The sequence below is a fragment of the Rattus norvegicus genome, chromosome 18 (assembly GCF_021556685.1).
Source record: "Rattus norvegicus strain SHRSP/BbbUtx chromosome 18, alternate assembly SHRSP_T2T, whole genome shotgun sequence".
NCBI lineage: Eukaryota > Metazoa > Chordata > Mammalia > Rodentia > Muridae > Rattus > Rattus norvegicus.
In genome coordinates, this window is record NC_141551.1 from 56298838 (window position 1) to 56319934 (window position 21097).

The 21097-nt window shown below is 48.2% G+C and overlaps 1 protein-coding gene across 2 annotated transcripts; it reads left to right on the forward strand.

The window, feature by feature from the left end:
- The first annotated feature begins 11249 nt into the window (after positions 1–11249).
- Cd74 (CD74 molecule) lies at positions 11250–20435 on the forward strand. 2 transcript variants are annotated; one of them, XM_087592202.1, is made up of 9 exons: positions 11267–11419; positions 15995–16167; positions 16344–16423; positions 17018–17080; positions 17792–17884; positions 18131–18221; positions 19109–19300; positions 19685–19747; positions 19971–20435. In XM_087592202.1, the coding sequence occupies exons 1-9, from the start codon at positions 11343–11345 to the stop codon at positions 19979–19981; spliced, it is 843 nt and encodes a 280-aa protein (XP_087448328.1). In that variant the 5' UTR covers positions 11267–11342; the 3' UTR covers positions 19982–20435.
- Positions 20436–21097: the final 662 nt, after the last annotated feature.

The window sequence follows — 21097 nt, forward strand, 5'->3', positions numbered from 1 at the left end:
GTGGTTAAGAGCACTGACTGCTCTTCCAGAGGTCTTGAGTTCAAATCCCAGCAACCACATGGTGGTTCACAACCATCTGTAATGAGATCTGATGCCCTTTTCTGCTGTCTGAAGACAGCTACAGTGTACTTATATATAATAAATAAATAAATCTTAAAAAAAAAAGATTTGGATTGGTGATATCCAAATCTCTCCCCACCATTTCCCCCTGGGCAGCTTGCTTCACTCAAACACATGGTGCTGCTTTCTGTTCCTCAAATATGACAAGGACTTTCTGCTGGCATAAACATCACTTTCTCTATCACCCAAGCAAGAAGACTCAGTGGAGTGCAGAGCCTGCTTTCGGTCTCTTGTCAGTCCATTTGACCTTAGACTCTCTCTCCCTTCCTCACTCCAAATGGGAGCCTCTTGCCAAGGCCTCCTGAAGGCTCCCTAGCTTTGAGGAGCCACAGACAAATTTCTGATTTCCAGGCCCCTGGACCCTGAGCCATGGCTAGTACCTGACTTTTGGACAGACTCAGTTATTACCCCACCCGGATGCCTGTGCCTCTGGGGCCTCTGGGGCCTCTGGGGCCTCTGGGGCCTTCTGACCCTGCTTCTGGTCCACGTCAGTGCTGGCATAGAACTGCTGCTTCACCAGTGAATGAATGAATCCCAGAGGAAAGATTCAGGAGTTGTCTGGAGGATCGTGTCCTCTTCCTTCCTCCCTGCCAGATGGTACCTCCCACTGGAGAAAAGTTGGGGAGCCCCAGGTTGTAAATTGCTTATATAAAGTATACAGCTGGGTTGGGGATTTAGCTCAGTGGTAGAGCGCTTGCCTAGCAAGCGCAAGGCCCTGGGTTCGGTCCCCAGCTCCGAAAAAAAAAAAAAGAAAAAAGAAAAAAGAAAAAAAAAAAGTATACAGCTATGGGGAAATCCTAACAGCTACTAGATTCAGCAGCCCAGCCCCCACCCCCACCCCCACCCCCAGATGGGCGGGAATAGATGGCTCTCTCTCCCAGTAACAGCGTGACCACCTAGAGGCCCTTTACTACAGATCCTCCCTAGTCAGTCTCCCTGTCGACCATCACTGCTGTCCCATGAGACCCTTCAGCTAGCTCAGACTCTCAATGTGACAGACACGGGTAGCCTTCTAAAGTACACGTCTGATAAACGTTCTCCACGCAAGGCTCCCCCCAGCTGCTTGCAGAGTAAAGCCAAAGAAACGTGGATGGTTGATGCAGCCACGCTGCCTCCAGGCTCTCCTTCCAACCGCACCACAGCATCACATGTAGCCTTTGCTCTGGCTGCAACAGCCACCTGGAGCTTGCTTTCCGTAGATAAGCTGTGTTAACCGCCTTACCTCCTTCAAGCCTGAGCTTGAATCTGACCTTTGTCAGCCAGGCCTATTCACTCCCCGTGAACACAGCAACCTGTCCCAACCTTGCCTCTCCAGCGTTCTTTCCGCACCAACACCTACCTCTATGCAACACATAATTTGGTTTGATTGCTTTCCCACCTTTGTATGGATAGGGACACCATGTCCGCGTGTATCCTAAGCACCTGGGTCGGAGTTAGGCACAAAGTAGATACTCAATAAACAGTTATTGAAAAAAACAAATGACCAAAGGGACGTTCCCTTGTCTGGGGCAGATATATCAGATACAGGGTGTACTGACTGGTTTTGTGTCAATTTGACACAGACTAGAGTCATCAGAGAGAAAGGAGCCTCGCTGAGGAAATGCCTCCATGAGATCCAGCTGTAAAGCATTTTCTCAATTAGTGATCAACTGGAGAGGGCATGGCCCATTCTGTGTGTTGGCATGATGGGGGGTGTGTGTCATTCCCTGGGGTGGTGATCCTGGGTTCTATAAGAAAGGCTAAACCAAAAAAACAAAAACAAAACGAAACAAAACAAGCCAGTAAGAAGCACCCCTCCATGGCCGCTTCATCAGCTCCTGGCTCTAGGATTGTGCCCTGTTTGAATTCCTGTCCTGACTTCTTCAATAAAGAACAGCAATATGGAAGTATTAAGACAAACAAATGGGCTGGAGAGATGGCTCAGCGGTTAAGAGCACTGACTGCTCTTCCAGAGGTCCTGAGTTCAATTCCCAGCAACCACATGGTGGCTCACAACCATCTGTTTTTTTGTTTTTTTGTTTTTTTTTTTTTTCGGAGCTGGGGACCGAACCCAGGGCCTTGCGCTTCCTAGGCAAGCGCTCTACCACTGAGCTAAATCCCCAACCCCTTGCTCACAACCATCTGTAATGGGATCTGATGCCCTCTTCTGGTGCGTCTGAAGACAGTTGCAGTGTACTCATAAATAAAAATAAATAAATCTTAAAAAAAAAAAAAAAAAAAAAAGACAAACCCTTTTCTCCTCAACTTGCTTTTTTGGTTCTGCCATTTTGCCTTGACCAGAGGACAGCACTAGAGCCCAGGCAGTTCCCTCCCCCAACACAATATCGACCAGGGGCTGGAGAGATGGTTCAGCTAAGAGAGCTTGCTGCTTTTATGGAGAACCTAGGTTTGGGTCTCAGGACTCGTGAACGTCTCACAACCACCTGTTAACTTTAGCTTCAGGGATTAACACCCTCTTCTGGCCCTCCTTGGTCCACATACATGTGGTACGCACAAAAAGAAATAAAAAGAGATGGTTTTAATTGCACCTTTTCAGATCCCTTGTCAGGGTCAAAGGTGTATTGGGCTCTGTTAAGGCCTTTACAGTCACCCCCTCGGGAGATGGTATATAAGATCTGCTTGAGATCTGAGATCTGGGGTAGGTCATCAGATCAGAGACTTAGGGCAAGGAGGAAAACAGTGTGTGTGTGTGTGTGTGTGTGTGTGTGTGCGCGCGCGCGCGCGTGTGTGGAGGGGGTCATAGGACACGCCAGCTGATGAACCCACCCAAGTAAACTGGAGGGAAGTCATACTTCCAGGAGCCCAAGTGCCCAGATGCACTTGGGGAAGGCAGGAATCTCAGGAAGACATTCAAACTATTGTATGGGTGAGAGAAGAGCACAGGACCAGACTCTAGGAAGGTTCAGAGAGGAAGAGGAAGGTCCCCTCACTCCATTGAGCGGTGCCAAATATTATGTCAGGTTTTGCCGTCAGACTGAATAAATCTGCCAGAAGAAAATTGCATCGCTGAGCAGACTAAGTCTTAGGGCATACTTTCTCCATGTCAGACACGTGTGTGTTTAACCTGTGCAGCAGCCCAGTGAGACAGGTCTTAGCATGACTGCTTTACAGGTAGGGAAACCAAGGCACAGAGGGGTTGACTATCCTGCTCCAAACCCTGTATCTATAAAATGATGGAGCTGAGGCTGTTTCACGCCAAAACAAAACCTCACGGTTACTAGAGTTTCTCTGAGGATTAAAACACACATCTTCAGCCTATGCTGTGTCAGAGTACCATCTCACATATCAGTATAACTCTGACGTGGGCAGAGTAGCACATCTTTAATCCCAGCGCTGAGGAGAGAGAGACAGGCAGCTTTCTATGAGTCTATGGCTAGTGTGGTCTACACAGAGTTCCAGGTCATCCAGGACCATGTAGGAAGACCTTGCTTTAAAAAATTAAAATTTAAAAGTTGTTATTTGGGGCTGGAGAGATGGCTCAGCGGTTAAGAGCACTGACTGCTCTTCCAGAGGTCCTGAGTTCAATTCCCAGCAACCACATGGTGGCTCACGACCATCTGTAACGGGATTCAATGTCCTCTTCTGGTGTCTGAAGAGAGATACACTGCACTCATATACATTAAATAAATAAATCTTTACAAATTGTTGTTTAGCTGAAGATGGCTTTAATCTTGTCCTCTTCCTCGTCCTCTTCCTCTTCCTCTTCCTCTTCCTCTTCCTCTTCTTCTGTGTTTTTGGTTTCTTTGAGGCAGGTTTCTCTGTCTGGCCCTGGCTGTCTTGGAATTCCCTCTGTAGACCAGGCTGGCCTTGAACTCAGAGATCCACCTGCCTTTGCCTCTCCAGTACCAGGATTTAAAGGCTTGTGCTCCCACACCTGGTGACTTTGAACTTCCGCCCCTTCTGCTTCTATCTCCTGAATTCTGGAATTACAGGCATGTGCCAGCATGTTGGCTAGTCATGGGGCACTGGGGTGAAATGCGGACAAACACTGAGGTAGCTGAGCTCTAGTAGATCCTCACGGTCTGCCTTTTCCTCTCCTGCCTTGTCTCCATAAAGCTTTTTCCTAGTCAACTAGATGGAGCCTTAACTCTGTCCACAGAAGCAGGCAAATTATTCTTCTGGGGTATGGCATGGTTCTTTATGTGGCTGGCAGGTGGCCCTTCAAGTTGGTCCATAGTCCTTTTGATGAGACCCAGGAGCTTGAGCATTTGAGGGTCTGTGGGGAAAATAGATGCTGCAGGGTGCTGCATTTTCTCTTGACCAGCCCAGTTCTGGCTGTGACTTGGGGACTCTGACAGAGCGCCTTTGTGCTTCCCACCGACACACTGTGGGGGCCAGTTCCTGCTCTATGGATCCTGCTGTGTGACAGGAGTCAACTCCTTTCCCCTTTCTGAGTCAGAGGCTTTCCTACAACATTGGAGAACTGGATTCGACTTTACCTCCCCATGAGGGCGTGATAGTCAACCCTTCCTGCCTCTGGTAACTGCCTTCCTCCTACGTAGGCAGGAGTCCTGAAGCAGGGATACCTTGCTCTGCAATGAGTTTGTTTGATGTCTGGGGTGCTGTGACCTCTGGTCCTGTTAGAAGTCTTGGGGAGGATTATTGTCCAGCCCACCCTGGGAGCTGGGACCCAACCTCCTGAAAGACTCATGGAAAGGGGGTCAAAGTTCCTTCCCAGGAAGAAGAGTTTGTGCACCATTTTACCACGATCGCTCAGACTCTATTGATTTTGATACATTTTGTCTTCGTTTTAAATTTAGTTTTACTTTGTATCAAAGTTTACCTAGTTTAATTCCGTAGTGGTGGACCACACCTTTAATCCCAGCACTTGGGAGGCAGAGGCAGGGGGAGCTCTGTAAATGGGAGGCCAGACTAGTCTCCATAGTGAGTTCCAGGACTGCCAACGCCACACAGAGGAACCTTGTTTCAAAAAACAGAAAACCAAACAAAGGAAAAGGATAAAATATTTCTATAAGGCTAAGGTTTTCTGTGAGAACAACAACAGACCCTCTCAGTCCTTTTCATAAAATCTCCAGACTTCAGCACCTGTTTTCAGTAATTCGCTTCTGTGTGTGTGAATAACTTTCAGATACTGTCTTCTGATTTTTTTTTTTTTACACTGTAGACAGGGCTTTTCTGGATAGCTTTTTGTTTCTTTGTTTTTGTCCTCCTGCACCCCCAACAGGGTTTCTCTGTCTACCCCTGCCTGTCCTGGAACTCACTCTGTAGACCAGGCTGGCCTTGAACTCAGATTCACCTGCCTCTGCCCTCTGAGTGCTGGAATTCCATGGTGACTCTAAGTTCCATCAAAGTGACAAGATTAATCACTAACTCTTTATGGGAGTTGCTGTTTGCCTGTGCATATGTCTGAATGAGGAGTCTGGACCCCTAAAACCGGAATTACAGCTGGGAGCTGTGGGTGCTGGGAATTTTGAACCTAGGTCCTTTGGAAGAGCAGCCAGTACTCTTAACCACTGAGCTGTCTCTCCAGCCCTGTCACCACTTTCTGAACTTACTTTCATCAGGCACTTGCCACAGTATTGGGAAGCTCACATACACTCTGTGATGATGTCTGTCCATGAAGATTTTAGAATGGAAATTATTTTTCCCATAGGATTTTGAAGGCCTTATTCCATTATCTGTGTTTCCAGAGTCAAATAGGCATTTCAATGTCGAATCTTTGTGTATACTTTATTTTATCTTTCGGAAAACTCACAGAATATTCTTAGTTTTTATTTTTCTGGAGCTTCATGCCTTTGTGTGAAATTATTTATTATTATTATTATTATTATTATTATTATTATTATTATTATTATTTTGTTTTTTTCAAGACAGGGTTTCTCTTGTGTAGCCCTGGCTGTCCTGAAACTTTCTCTGTAGACCAGGCTGGCCTTGAACTCAGAGACCTGCCTGCTTCTGCCTCTGGAGTGCTGAGATCAAAGGCGTGTGCTACCACCACCCAGCTATAAAATCATTAATTTTTTTTATTTTGTTCTTGGTACTTGCTGGGTCCTCTCAGTTTGGAAATTTAAGTTCTTGACTTCTGGGAATTGTGTTGACTTAGGTCACTGGTAATTTATTCCCCTCTATTTTCTCTGTTCTCTGTTTTTAGAACTCTGGCATATGACTGTTGGCCTTTCTAGATTGGTAATTAAGTTATTTTCTTAATATTTTCCTTCTGATATATTTTTTTTCTTTTCTCTTTTTCAGAGCTGGGGACCTAACTCAGGGCCTTGCGCTTGCTAGGCAAGCACTCTGCCACTGAGCTAAATCCCCAACCCCTCCTTCTGATATTTTTTTCCTCAACCACTTTCTTGGAAATTGTGGGGGAAATCCATGATTATTGATTAATGCATGCCTTTCAAAAAAAGCTTTATTCATTTCCTTTATGTATAAGGATGTTTTGTCTGCATGTCTGTCTATGAATCATGCACATGCGTGGTGCTCCAGAGACCAGAAGAAGGTGTCACAGAGGGTGTCAAATCCCCAGGGACTGGAATTACAGAGTTGTGGTTACCAGTACTTGTGACTTGTGAGCCATTATGTAGGTGCAGGGAATTTGAACCTAGATTTTCTGGGAAAGCAGCAAGTGCTCTTAACCACTGAGACATCTTGCCACCCACATCCACATCCTTTCTTTTTTTTTTTTAAGGCAGGCGTCTCTGTGTACCTGTGCAGCTTTAGCTGCCCTGAAACTCTCTCTGTAGACCAGAATGGCCTCAACTTCAGAGATCTGCCTGCCTCTGTCTCTGGAGTGCTGGGACTAAAGGTGTGTGTCACCATGCCTCGCTTCTATTTTTAATTTTTCAAGAGTTCTTCTTAATTCTTCAACACAGTCACGCTTGTTTGCACCCTCTAGTGACCCTAGACACAGCTCCATCCTTTACTGTTGTTGTGAAAATATAAAAAATAAAAAAAACATTCTTTTATCCCCCACTAGGTCCAGCACCTCAGCGCCCCAAGATATCTGCCGGATATCTTTTTTTTTTTTTTTTTTTTTTTTTTTTTGGTTCTTTTTTTCGGAGCTGGGGACCGAACCCAGGGCCTTAGCGCTTCCTAGGTAAGCGCTCTACCACTGAGCTAAATCCCCAGCCCCGGATATCTTAATCTCAGTCAGCAAAGCCTCTCACCCGGATATCTTAATCTCAGTCAGCAAAGCCTCTCACCCGCTCTGCTCCATCCCATATCACACTGCCGAAGGCCTCTCTCTGAGCCTGGCAGCAATCTCTCTACCTATCTAGTTCCCAAGGCAGATTTCCATGCTAGAAACACACATTCCAACTCCGTGGCAGCCCTCTGCTGCCACACACTCTTCCAAACTCAATTCTCCACAGGAAAAACCACACAACACAATAACCTTTGACCCAATTGATAAGATATAATTGCCCACCTAAGCATACAAAGCCCTGTACACATCCACCCCTTAAGAACATTAATAACAACCTGTAAATACACAGAGTGGAATCTTTAAGTCAGCTTTCATTTTCTCTCTGACATGACTACCCCCTCTGTGGCTCCTGTCTCTCCTCTTTCCGTTCCAATCTCCTCCTCCTCCTCTTCCTTTAAACTTCTCTCCCGTCCATCCTTCCTTCTCGTACAATGACAGGCCTCCTTCTATCCTGTACCTGCCCCTCACCTGTATTTTACATAAATGGGGAGAAGGTTCTGGTGAAGTCACCTGAGTCCTGAGTGTGGGGCTAGGCAACCATCCATGGGGTAGTGGGATTAGCATCAAAATACAGATAATTCCAGGGCAAACCACAACACTTTACAGCACTAGAAGGTTAGCGAGCCTGTTTCTTCCTTGTGCTTTCTCAACTTGACTGTTTTTGCACGCTCTCTTTAATGGTAGTGCATATTCCTTTAGATGCCTTGTGAACTTTGGCTTTCTGAAGTGGAAGGTGTGGCCCATGAGTAGGACTTGGCTTGGTCAGTGAGGGCCTGCTTAGGGTTATCCAGCTGGGTTTTCTTACTGAAGAACAGTTCCAGATTCTTTAAATGTTTTCTCCTGTGATGGTCATGATCTCCAAAGAAGCTTCCTTCTGTCAGTGCCCTGGAGGAAGAAGGCCTAACTTCTGGTATTCTGCCACAGGGGAAGATGGATACTTAAAGTCAGGATGGGCTTGTGCCTTTCTGTGTCAGGGGTCAGGCTGCTTTATAGGAGGGAGGGCTGAATTAGTCGCTTTTGGGTCACTGTGACTAGACAACCAACAGAAAGTATTTGTGTAAGGGAAGATTTATTTTGGCTGATGGTCAAAGAAACTGAGACACAGTGGCTCAGCCATGGCAGTGAAATTGGGAGGCAGTGCTTACTGACACTGGATTCGGAAGCAGAGAGAGCGGGCACAATTAGGGGCCCACCCCCTAGTGTCCTACTACTGCCAGACAGACTCCAATTTCTAAAGGTTCCATAGCCTTCAGGGTAGTATCACAAGCTAGGGACCCAAACAAAAGCCTAAGGGAAACAATTTAGATTCAAACTGCATCTGTTGTTGTCCTTGCTGTTGTTGTTTTAAGACAGGGTTTATCTGTGTATCCCTGTATCCTAGAACTCACTCTATCGACCAGGTTAGCCTGCTTCTGCCTCCCGAGTGCTGCGACTAAAGGCACAAGCAATCACTGCTCGGCTCAAACTGTGTCTTGATTACTGTTCAATTGCTATGGAAGAAACATCACGATCAAGAAAACTCTTATAAGGAGAGCATTTAATTGTGGGCTTGCTTACAACTTTAGAGGGTTGGTCTATGATCATCATGGCAGGAAGCAGACAGTGATGGTGCTGGAGCAGTAGCTGAAGCAGTAGCTGAGAGCATCTTAATCTGAAGACAGCAGGCAGAGAGAGACAGAGAGACAGAGACAGAGAGACAGAGAATGGACCCGAGGTGGACCTTTGAAACTTCAAAGCCCACACCCAGTGAACACCTACTCCCAACAAAGTCACACCTCCTAATCCTTCTCAAACAGTTCCACTCTCTGGTGCCTAAGCTTCCAAATATATGAGTCTCTGGGCACAGGCCATTCTTATTCAAACCATCTCGGAGGGTAAAATGGGCACTCAGGGAAACACTCTATTTACCGCCTTATCCTAAAAGAGCCAGATGCAGAGGTAAGAAGTAAATGACCTGAGGAATGTGAAATAGTCCCCTGGCACAGGAACTTCTGTTGTAGTGTTGCCTGAGACCGTGTCCACTGGGGTTTTTATAAACGTTCTGCTTATGAAAATATGATTAAGTTATTTGCTAATGTGGGGTTGGGGATTTGGCTCAGTGGTAGAGCGCTTGCCTAGCAAGTGCAAGGCCCTGGGTTCGGTCCCCAGCTCCGGAAAAAAAAAAAAGAAAAAAAAGTTATTTGCTAATGTGATTATGATTCATCTTCATCTCTTTCCCCAAAAAAGTTCAAGTCCTTATCCTCTTGTCAAATGGTTGGTCATTCTGGCAGAAAACCTCCACCCTAATTAACATATAAAAATATCCTCTGGGCTGGGGGATGTAGATCAGTTGATAAAGTATTTGTCTATCACATCATGAAAGAAGCCCTGGGTTTAATTGTTGTAGGGATCTTTGTGAAATAAGCACTCTGACACCAATGAGAGTGGAAGAGAGATGATGTTACCAGTAGAGGAGAGATGATGTCACCAGTAGAAGAGAGATGATGTCACCAGTGGAAAAGAGATGATGTCACCGTGGACCGAAGCGAGGACAGCTCCTCAAAGCTTTTGATAGTGGGTCCAGTTTATGTTCTCTCATTTTATGCTCTTTTGGTTACACAAAGACAGGGTTTCTCTGTGTAGTCCTGGCTGTCCTGAAACTTGTTCTGTAGACCAGGCTGGCCTTGAACTACATAGATTCTCCTGGGATTAAAGCACCACCACCTGGCTCTAAGTTTATGCTTTTGAATCACAAGGTGGGGTGGGCAAGCAAGCAAGAAAGATTTTACAGAAGTGAACTTGGCAGTCAGCAGGTTGTTAGGGGGCAAATAGGAAGTATAAGCAGCACTTTAAATAAATCACCAAATAATTCAATAAATTAATATATAATACTAATAACAATAATAATTGGCCTTTTCTACCTTATTCTACTTCACAGTCCCCAGCATTACATAAACTTGGTGTGGTGGTGCACTCAGGAGGTGGAGGGGGGGAAGATCAGAAGTTCAGAGCCATCCTTAGCTACTTAGTGAGTTTGAGGCCAGCCTGGGTTACATGAGACCCTCTCTAAAACAACAACAAAATGCCCTTGCCACTCTAGATCCCAAGGCCTTAGTGGTTCTTTTGTCAGAGACCAAGAGCAGAGACTGAAGATCTTTCTTGCTGGGCCACAGTGTAGGCACAGATGTGGGTGATGAAACCTTGTCAGTACAGTTAAATCTCCACGGCTCCCTTTTCCAGCCTCTATTTCCTGTCTCTGTCACACTGACACCACACAGTCTGAGCCTTGGGAAGTAGAAGAGAATGGCTAAGAATCTGGGCTCCATCCATCCCTGTTTGCGTGTATGCGCCTGGGCACACATCACAGTCTCCACTTGAAACACGGGAGAGGGCACACTCCTCTGAGACACTGTAAAGATCATGTAAAACATCACCAGTTATGATTTGATCACAGTGTCCCACCAGCACGGCTTAGACAGTGATGGCGGGGTCAGCGCGAGAGCCTTCACACATGGACACTGTGTAGATAGGAGCAGAGAGGACACCAAGTCTAACCTGCATCTCCAATTTGGAGATGACTTGCAGACCAGAGAGAGGGGGACTTATCTAGGCCCCCTTTTTTCCTTCATTTATGCATGGACAAGGAGCAGAAGGGGGAGGGAAGGGGTAGACAAAGGCACTTTCCGCTTCAAAATGATTTCCTGCCTGGGAAATCGCCTGTTTCTAGAAACATCCAGAGAGCCTTATGAATCCAGAGGTCTGCCTAGAAACAGGTGATGAGGGCCCTGGCCAGCCAATGGGATCATGCAGACCTTTCTACCTGTTTGGGGAACTCCCCCTTCATCCTGCTCAGGGAGGGCAGCTTTGAGTGAGTGGGGTATTTCCAGACTTGTGGCTTTCAGTTCCACATTAGCAACGTGGGCGGAGTGACCTGCTGTGGACGAATCAGATTCCTCCCAGTATCAGCTTCAAGAGGTGATCCCGGGGCTCAAGGGTCCCAGATACACAGCAGCAGCCGCAGCAGCAGCAGCAGCAGCACCAGCAGCACTTGGGGGAAAAGCTAGAGGCTAGAGTCATGGATGACCAGCGCGACCTCATCTCTAACCATGAGCAGCTGCCCATCCTGGGCCAGCGTGCTAGAGCCCCAGAAAGGTATGTGTGAGATCTAGCAGAGAGCCTTTAACTCTGGAGGGCACAGAATGCAGGCCTGGGAAGGGACACAGAGCTGAGTTGCAGGAAGGTTACCTTGAGTGGCCTGGAGTGCTGACTTTCTGAGTGCATTTTTTTTTCTTTTGAGACAGGGTTTATCTATACAGCCCTGGAATTCTATATAGTGAAACTCAATATGTAGACTAGGCTGGCCTTGAACTGCCAGCTTCTGCCTCCCAAGAGCTGGGATCAAAGGCATGCTTTACCACACTTGGCTCTGAGTAATCTTGGACACCCCTGCGTCTGTCCTCCCCCACCCCCGTCCTCTATACAACCTGCGGAGTGCATTGTCTTCCCCTCTGTGAACCCAGGGCCTCGTTCAGGACTTGTGTTAAGAGAACCCTGGATTCACTCCCCAGAGTTTCACGATGTAAGGGGCTTCACAGGTTCTCGGAAGCCAGGCCATGACTTTAAGTCAGAAGATTTAAGACCATAGTGTTCCTCCCTTGGATTTGGTCTCCCTTTTCCTCAATAAGTCTGTTTGCTTTCCTGGTCTCTAATTTGGAAAATGCTAATTTTTCCAATGCCAATGGTCTCAGAAACCACTTCTGAGGGGAGTAGAAGTAATTACTTATAGTCTTCTTTTTATCGCTAGAAGACGTGTATGAGCCCAGATGAGCAGAGCCTCACCATACCTGAGTTCACACCTGAGACAGGATGAGCCTTTCTGTGTGTGTAGGGAAAGATATCTCCTGGCTCCTCTCCCAGGCCCTAAATGACCTCAGCCTTATGCTCCCAACCCCACCCCCCCAAAAAACAAGGGGTTAGAATTCCCCTTCCCTCTTGTCCTGCTCCCCCAAACCCCAAGCTGCCTTTTTGCTTGTCTATGGGGAACTAAAACCAGATGTGACGTCAGCAGTTTCCAGGCAGAAAGGAGTTTGAAAGAGACTCTGGGAGATTGCCCAGGAATGGCGTTCTGGAAAGAAGGTAATCAGATGTGGATTATTAGAGTGATGGGGAGAATTCTAAGGCAACTTTTACTGCTGCCATGGGTGACCACAATAAAACCACAGCCTCTTTCTGGGTCCCACTGCTTAACAGCAATGGCAATGAGAGCAGTCGGTCTATTGGGTCCTTTCCACCGGTCCTCAGACAATGTTGATCATCAGGGTAATGATAAGAAAACTATAGACTCTATCTTAATCCTTAGAGTTACTGTAGCTAGGAGTTGGACATTTTATTATCTCCTCCTGCCTCTGCCTTTTTTTTAAAAAAAAAAAAAGACTGGTTTTAATATGTAACTGGGTTGGAACTCACAGTTGGCCACTGGGCTGGCCTTGAACTAGCAGAAACTTGCTTACCTCTGCCTCGTGAGTGTTGAGATGAAAGATGTGTGTCACCATGGTTGGCATTATGACACATAAGGAATTTCTGGTAAGTAACTTCTAGGTTATCTCAGCTGGTGAGTTTTGGATATAGCACTTGAACCAGGACCAGTCTGAGTCCTGTCTGGGTCCTGTATAGGCCTCATTTGTGGAGCGAGGAGGTGGGCTCTCTGATCTCAGGCCCCTCAGTCGGGGTTGTGTTCAGAGACAATGCCTCCTCATCAAATCCATGAGAATCTCCACTTTACTTCAGTTACTGCTTCTAAAACTGACCAGGCCTTAAGCTCTCAGGCCATTCCCTTCAGGTTTGATTTGGGGCACTTTTGTGAACACTTCTGCCTGGCAACATATGTGTCATGCTTCCTGATAGCTCTGATTGGTTTCTGACTTTGGCCAATTACTTTTTTTTTTTTTTAAATAACACAAGGAGGAAGTCCAAAAGAGGAAGTAAAACCAGGAGGTGGCAAGAGTTGGCACTCAATCAGAACCAAGACCCAGCCAATCTAGAGGCAGTAAGAGGCTGGATGTGATTATGGATGCCTATAATCCAGCATTTGGGAGGTGGAGGCGGGAGGATCAGGGGTTCAAGGCCAGACTCACCTACATGAGACCATCTCAGAAAAACAAAATAACAATAAATTTAATAAAAGAGGAAGGAGAGATGATGCTACACTTGACATCTAGCCTCCCGTAGGGCAGCTCTGTTATTGCTAGTGGCCTCCTGAGAGCAGTATTAGCAATAGAGAAAATGTGTGGTAGATGTGGCGGGCGCCAAGAGTTTCATCTCCTTTGTTATTTAACAACCTCTTGTTCTAAGCTCTAACCTGTTTCGCACACAGAAGTGTTGACTTGCTCACGAGCCCAGAGCTAGACAAGCCAGGGCGCTAGTTACGGTTCTCATCTTCGATACAAACCTGTGCCCACTGGCCTTCCGAAAGAATGAAGTTTGAAAGGGGAGGACCTGTCTTCCCCAAGCTCATGTGGCAGCAGGTAGAGCTGGGACTAGATCTGAGTATGGGGTGGTAGAGAGGTTCAGGAGTCCCATGAATCACCAAAGTAGATAAATCTGACAACCTTGAGCCCAGGTTCCATCTTCCTTCAGAAGGTCAAGAAATTGAACTTATTCTCCCTTCTGTCTGATCTTCTTTCTCCAGCCCTTGACTTAGGAGATACAGAGGGTTGGCAAGCATAGAGCCAATGAAAATTAGCCGTGTCTGTGACATCATAAGTTACCAGGCAGACAGGTTTTCTGGCGTGTCCTAAATTACACTTCCTGGTTGCTGGAATAGGCAAGATGCAAACACATCATGCTCATCATGAGGATTTCAAGTGGAGTTTGTCTTAGTCTGAGTCTGTGTTACTATAATAGAAAGCCACAGACTGGGTCATTTAAATAATTAAAAAAATCTAGAAATTTATTTCCCATAGTTACGAAGGCTGAGAGTTCCAAGATCAAGGTGCTGGCATCTAACGATGCGTTTCTTGCTGTGTTGTAAATATATGGCAGTGGAAAGACAGGAGACCAACTCCCCCTGTTAAGCTGTCGTACAGGTGTGCCTAACTCCATTCACGAAAACACTAGAATCTTAAAGGGGATGTGTTCAACAACAGCACTGACAGTTCCTCCCACCCAAGGGGTAAATGGGGGGAAGACTGGACAGGAACTCCCAGGGTCCCCAGTTAGGATCCTTATGTTCCATACCGCAACGTGTGCATGCACCCCCAAACATTACTCAGAGCCCCCAAACTGTAAGGACTCAGTGAAGTCTGAAAGTCTGGCCACCCAGGAGCAAGAGGCCTAGGCATCTATGTTGCTGTTGAATTCATCACTACAAGATGCTTCTATGGCCACAGGCAGATCTTGTTTCAAAAAAGAAAACTGTGCGGGGGTTGGGGGTGCCTTAGTTAGTAAAGTGCTGGCTACACAAGCGTGACCCCCCACAGTTTGAATCTCCATCAACTATCTGTGATCCTAGTGTTGAGGCAGTCTCGCTGAATCTTTGAGCTCTACGTTCAGTGACAGACCCAGCCTCAAAAATAAGATGGACATCTGGTCTCCACACATGCGTGGAGATGCACATGCACATGTAAACTCACACACACGCCACACACGCACACACACACACACACACACACACACACACACACACACACATATGTTGGAAGAGAGCCAAATCTTAGCATTGTTGGTTTAAGGGTTACTCATGTGAGACAGGAGAGAACTGGGAGACTGGTGAAGATCTGTTCTGATTTCCAGAGACTGTGGGACAGAGGGACTCTGGAGTGTGTGTGTGTGTGTGTGTGTGTGTGTGTGTGTGTGTGTGTGTGTGTGTGTGTGCGCGCCTGTTGCTGCTCCAGGCCCCACTTCTCCTTTTCAGATATGCGGCATCCCCAGCACACTTCCTTCCCTCTTCTCTTTAAACCTGACATCACTGCAGGGATTGGGATGGCGTAGCTGGATGAAAACCCTTCTTCCTCCCACACAGTAAATTCACCTACCTTTTTCTGCCAAGGAAAACAAACAAAATCAAATTCCCCTCCCTGCCTCCCAGGGGGGATCTGCTCCTCAGATCTCCAGAGTAGAGGGTGATGTGTTTATAAAAAGATAAAGAGAGGATGTATCCTGGGTTTCAGCACCAATGTTTGTGTTTGTAAAAGGATAAAGGGGGGATATGTTTTATGGAGGTGTGGAGGAAGGGGGTTCCTTGGTGGGTCCCCATGCTGACACATCCCTTCCCCCTGAGGGTCCAGTCACATAATGATATAGTATAGAATAGAGTTTATTCAGGGCATGGGGAGGGGAGTTAAGAGAGTAGTAGGGGCAGAGGGAGGTGGGGGTGGAGCAAGAGAGTAAGGAGGGGGCGAGCAGCCCCTTTTATAGTGTCAGGCATACCTGGCTGATGCCAGGTAATTGTGGGGGTGGAACTTAGATAGAATGCTAACAGAGGGAACTCGATACACAGATGGGACACCAAAACCGAGAGGAGGCAAGGAATTTGGCTCATTTTTCCCCTTGAGCTTGGGCCCTGGATCTGATTTCTTCCTGGGAAATACATTGGGGTCAACAGGAGTGGATGTCCTCACATGTACCTCTATAGCCAGGGTATTGGGAGGGCTTAAGTCTGAGTGGGCATACGTCCCCGCTTCCAGTCAGCCTCCGACTCTGATTCAAGCTCTTACTCCCTCCCCACAGCAATTGCAACCGTGGAGTCCTGTACACCAGTGTCTCTGTCCTGGTGGCTCTGCTCTTGGCTGGGCAGGCCACCACTGCTTACTTCCTGTACCAGCAGCAGGGCCGCCTGGACAAGCTGACCGTCACCTCCCAGAACCTGCAACTGGAGAACCTTCGCATGAAGCTTCCGAAATGTGCGTGCTCCACCTGCCCTGACCACTTCGCCGTCACAGACCTCATTTCTCTATTTAGTCCCTCCCGATACCCCGATACCCCCAACCTCTCCTCCCCTTCCCTGGGTTTCAGAGCTTAACCCCTGGGTGCCCTACTCCCTGGGACCTGGACTCATGCTGTCCTCTTTGCCCCACAGCTGCCAAACCTGTGAGCCCGATGCGCATGGCTACTCCCTTGCTGATGCGCCCACTGTCCATGGATAACATGCTCCAAGCGGTAAGGAAGGCGGCAGGAAGGAAATAATATCTGGTGTGGGCCAAGGGCAGGGGCTAAAGGGAAGGGGCCAAAGGAACAGTGTAAAGGAATCCAGGTCCTAACTGCTTGGGAGGAACAGGGCCCACCTCAGAGAGACTTACCAAAGGTGATGGAGGCCAGAGCTCTTAGGGGTTACCCTGGTTGGGAGAGGGCAAATTCCATAGCTTGCAAAGTGCTTCACCTTCCTTAGCGTCCTATAGACCCTCACCTCCTCCAAGCCTTTGGTAACAATAATGCTGTTACTCATAAATAATTACCTAATGGTACCCTATCCAGGGAAGAGCATATCAATTGGACAGTGCCAAATGGTCAGCCCTAGAAATACACAAGGTAGCATGATGCAGACTGAACAGTTTTATTAAACATATATATGTATATACATAAACATATAACATATGCAAGCAAGAGGACATGGAGGAAGGAAGGGCGTGAGGAGGGGTGATGCTGCCCTGTCAGGAGGTGGCAGATCTGAGCTGGTGAGTGCAAGGACCTGACTCTTACTAGACTCTAGCTGCCAGTCCTTGGAGTCCCGGTAACCCCGTTCTTTTACCACAGCCCGTGAAGAATGTTACCAAGTATGGCAACATGACCCAGGACCACGTGATGCACCTGCTTACGGTGAGTATCAGGGCCAGCAGGCAGCCTCCTGGTTCACATGGGACCCCGACCCTCACTCACATGCTAGCCTCCCTGTAAACTCAACACATGCTCAGCCCAAGGAATACAGGTGGTCCTTCACGCTGCATATAGTCCAGCTGCTCCCGCCTTTGAGATAAGAATCTGTGTAGTCCTGGAACTGGCTGTGGAGCAGGTTGGCCTTGAACTCACAATTTGCCTGCCTCTGCCTCCCAGTGCTAGGATTAAAGGTGTGCATTTCTAGGCCAGGTTCCAGCCGCCTCACTTCTGAGGAGTTAAAATTAAGGTCCAAGTCTTGGATGTGACTCGGCCATGATACCATGTTCTCCTTCCCAAATTAATACTGCGCATGCCTGCTCTGGGCCAGGACTGTGCGTGGCTCTTGGTCTATAACAGGGAACAATTTTAATAGACGAGTGGCCAGGTGATAAGGAGAAGGGCAGCTGGCCGTGTGAGGACAGCAGAGGACACAGTCACAGGGAAAAAGCTGGAGGTGCTGCTTCAGCTCCTGACCCTGACAGGAGCTCCATAGCTGGGTGCCCCTCACCCCTATTCTCCAACACTGAGGCCAGGGTCTGGGCTTGGTGTGGGTAAAATCCATGCCTCAGAACGAAGGCCTGGGAACATGGGGTGCACATTTCCCCTTACCTATCCTGTGTTCTTTGTAACCTCCCTTGCCCTGCCACTCTGCAGAAGTCTGGACCCGTGAACTACCCACAGCTGAAGGGGAGCTTCCCGGAGAATCTGAAGCACCTTAAGAACTCTATGAATGGTCTGGACTGGAAGGTAAACAGCCTCTGCTGGAATCGCCTCTTCCCACAGTAGCCTCAGGACTAGAACGAAGCAAAGGGTGGGCCAGAGGAGCTGTTCTCGGGAAGCTACCGAGGGCCTTCTAACATTCATGATACCCCCGTGGGTCTTTAAGAGGCACCGAGGCTGCAGCTGGACTCCCCCAAGTTTGTAATCAGGGTAGAGCCCGGAAGGGTAGGCTGTTGACTCCTGACCCTGACCATCCACCTCTCTTCTCCTTAGGTCTTTGAGAGCTGGATGAAACAGTGGCTGTTGTTTGAAATGAGCAAGAACTCCCTGGAGGAGAAGCAGCCCACCCAGACTCCACCTAAAGGTACCAGGATGGGAACTTCAGCCTGCCTGTTGCAGTGTCCCATTCTCTCAGCTCACGCTTTCTTTTCTTGTCTGTTCCTTCAAGGTTTGGAAACCCTTATATCTTGTCTGTGGGTCTGTTCTTTCACACACATGTCCAGAGTACAGAGGCCTCTAGTCTCTGTCTTGGAGCAAAACCAACTCAAAACGGACCAGGCAGGAATGCCCCCATCAGTACATAAACATGAAGAGGCAGAGGGCCACAGTGTCAGTTCGTGTCCAGACAGAGCCCTGGGCGCCTCTCATCTCACCAGCAATGCCAGCATTTAGGAGGCTTGGACATCAAGCACTGGGGAATACCTTGGCTTTACCTTGCTGCTGTCTCAAAGTTGCTGTTCAGTGCTGGACAAGCCTGTCCCACCAGGCTTCTGTGTCCCACAAGTGGAAGGCTAGAGGTCCATATTGCCCTAGACCTCAGTTTCTCCAATATATAGACACACCTTATATGCGATCTCAATTTCTAACTAATGTTTGAATTCCCTCTCTAGCGTCTCCAACAAATGGCAGCCCCCGTTTCTACTTGGGTTATCCTAGTAAAGGTCAGATTCTCAGAAGTGGCCCCATTACTGTCCTTCCAAAACCAGAATCACAGGTGCAATTGTAAGCAGTAACAAAACCCAAGTGCTAGAATAATTACACACTGGGACAAAAGACGCCTATAGCTCTGCTTTTCCTCTTTTTGGATCTAACAAGTTTCAGACTTGGGCCTCAGTTTTCTCATCTATGCTATGGGCACAATAAGGAAAGCAACTTGGATAGGCTTAACCCATGGCAGTGGTGTGTGGGTCTCTGCTCTGCTCAGATCCTGGCCCAGAGCCCACTCACTCACTGTCTTCATCATGCCTTCAGTATTGACCAAGTGCCAGGAAGAAGTCAGCCACATCCCTGATGTCCACCCGGGGGCGTTCCGTCCCAAGTGTGATGAGAACGGTAACTATATGCCACTCCAGTGCCATGGGAGCACTGGCTACTGCTGGTGTGTGTTCCCCAACGGCACTGAGGTCCCTCACACCAAGAGCCGCGGGCGCCATAACTGCAGTGGTAAGCAGGGGCCACTATGTCAGTGACCTAAAGGACTAGGAAACTCTAGGAAGGCTGAGGGTCCAAAGATCCCTCCCAGTATACATGGGGTCAGGACATGGGTTGGTTGTGCCCTGGGAACATCCACTGTCAGTCATGCACGCACGCATCTGCCCCTTTCTCCACACGGGCACTCCTGTGTGTCCTTCTGTCTCCTCGAGTTCTCCGCACGCTGTCCTACACTGGAGTCCCACAGACCCACCCATCTCACTGTACCCCGCTCCTCCTTTGCCAAGCTCAAGGCCATACCCGAATGGGAAAGAGGCCTTTAGGTACAATGGCAATGGTGTGTGTCTGTGTGTGTCGGGGTAAGGATATCAGATGAACCTAATGCTTCCTTTGCAGAGCCACTGGACATGGAAGACCCATCTTCTGGCCTGGGAGTGACCAAGCAGGATATGGGCCAAAGTAAGCGGGCCCACAGAGGGGGTCACCCCCACACACACTCTGGTGGTGCAGTGTGACACTGGGCTACTCGTCACTATCACCGGGGTGGTTTTTACAGAATGGGCTGGTGGCTGGAAGCAGGGACAATGGAGGGCTTGACTGCTCTACAGTTCTAAGAGATTGGGAGGAGGTGGGGACAACAAACTGATAACCCAGATGTATCAACTTGTGTTTCTCTTCCCAGTGTTCTTGTGAAGACAGAAGCCAGCTCTGCACGGCGGCAGCTCCCCTGCTCCTCAGCCCTTCTTACACTCCCTAACATCACACCCCATTTCCCGTCTTCCTGCACCCTGGGGCTTGAGACTGGTATCTGCTTCACCGTCCCTGGACACAACAAATGAAACCGGAACAGAATGAGAACACTGGAGGGAGGGCCTTGCTGCCTACCCCCATCTAAGGGACCCCCATTTCTGACCCATTAGCAGTCTTTAATGTGGGGCTCTGAGATCTAGGCCCACTGACAGGGATAGGGGATGCCCTACCCTTAATCTAGGCTGGATACATTTGCTGTCTTCTCAAGGAAGAGGCCAAGCCCTCCCAGCAACCCTTCCTCATGTCCTGCCGACGCCCCTGGGATCCCTGCTCAGCCAAGCTTGTCAGCAGCCTGTAGGACCATGGTTCACGTGACAATAAAAGGTAGAAGGTAGAACATTCTTGCTTCTGTCTCTTCATTTGGGATCCAACTAAGGCCAAGGACAACCTTAAATCTAGTCATCTAGGAACACGGGCCTGAGGGGCCTGGGAAGCTGGGCCTCAGACACACTTGGTGTCTGCTTAACATTCAGAAAGAAACAGATTCTTGCTCAGTTTTAAAAGCACATCTCATCACGTCCCACCCTCTATTCCTCATGTCCCCAATTCCATTTCTGGACTAAGGACGTGTAAGTGTGATGACAGATGGCAGTGGACACAGGGGCCTGGTGTCAGGAATGGACACAAGTGGGGGCTGCCACCAGCTGGGTGTCTGTGCAGGCCCCGAGGCTACTCGGCCCCAGCCCATTGTCACTGGAAAAGGGAGCAGATCCCTTACCACCCAGGACTCCGAAATGAGCCTTAAGGATGTCGTTCCATTTTTAAGTTTAAAAGACTTCAGTGAGTCAGCAGAGCCAAGGAGATGCTCTCTGTATTCTGATCTAGACCTGCACCCCACACTTTGATCCACGCTTGTAAATGGGTCCGTGCCAGGTGTGGTGTGTCCTAAGGCTCTGAGCACAGGGTCCCCAAGACATCCAGCCCACTCCTCTGTACTGTCTTGTTGAGGTGAATTATCCCAACACACAGTTCAGCTCTGCTCACTTCTTGCCATCGCCA

What these genes read in the sequence shown, in the direction of transcription:
- Cd74 (XM_087592202.1), top strand. Translation starts at nt 11,343, where the DNA reads ATGGATGACCAGCGCGACCTCATCTCTAACCATGAGCAGCTGCCCATC. An exon ending in ACGTGATGCACCTGCTTACG is followed by an intron (nt 17,081 to 17,791) that starts GTGAGTATCAGG and finishes GCCACTCTGCAG; the next exon opens with AAGTCTGGACCCGTGAACTA. An exon ending in TGAATGGTCTGGACTGGAAG is followed by an intron (nt 17,885 to 18,130) that starts GTAAACAGCCTC and finishes TCTTCTCCTTAG; the next exon opens with GTCTTTGAGAGCTGGATGAA.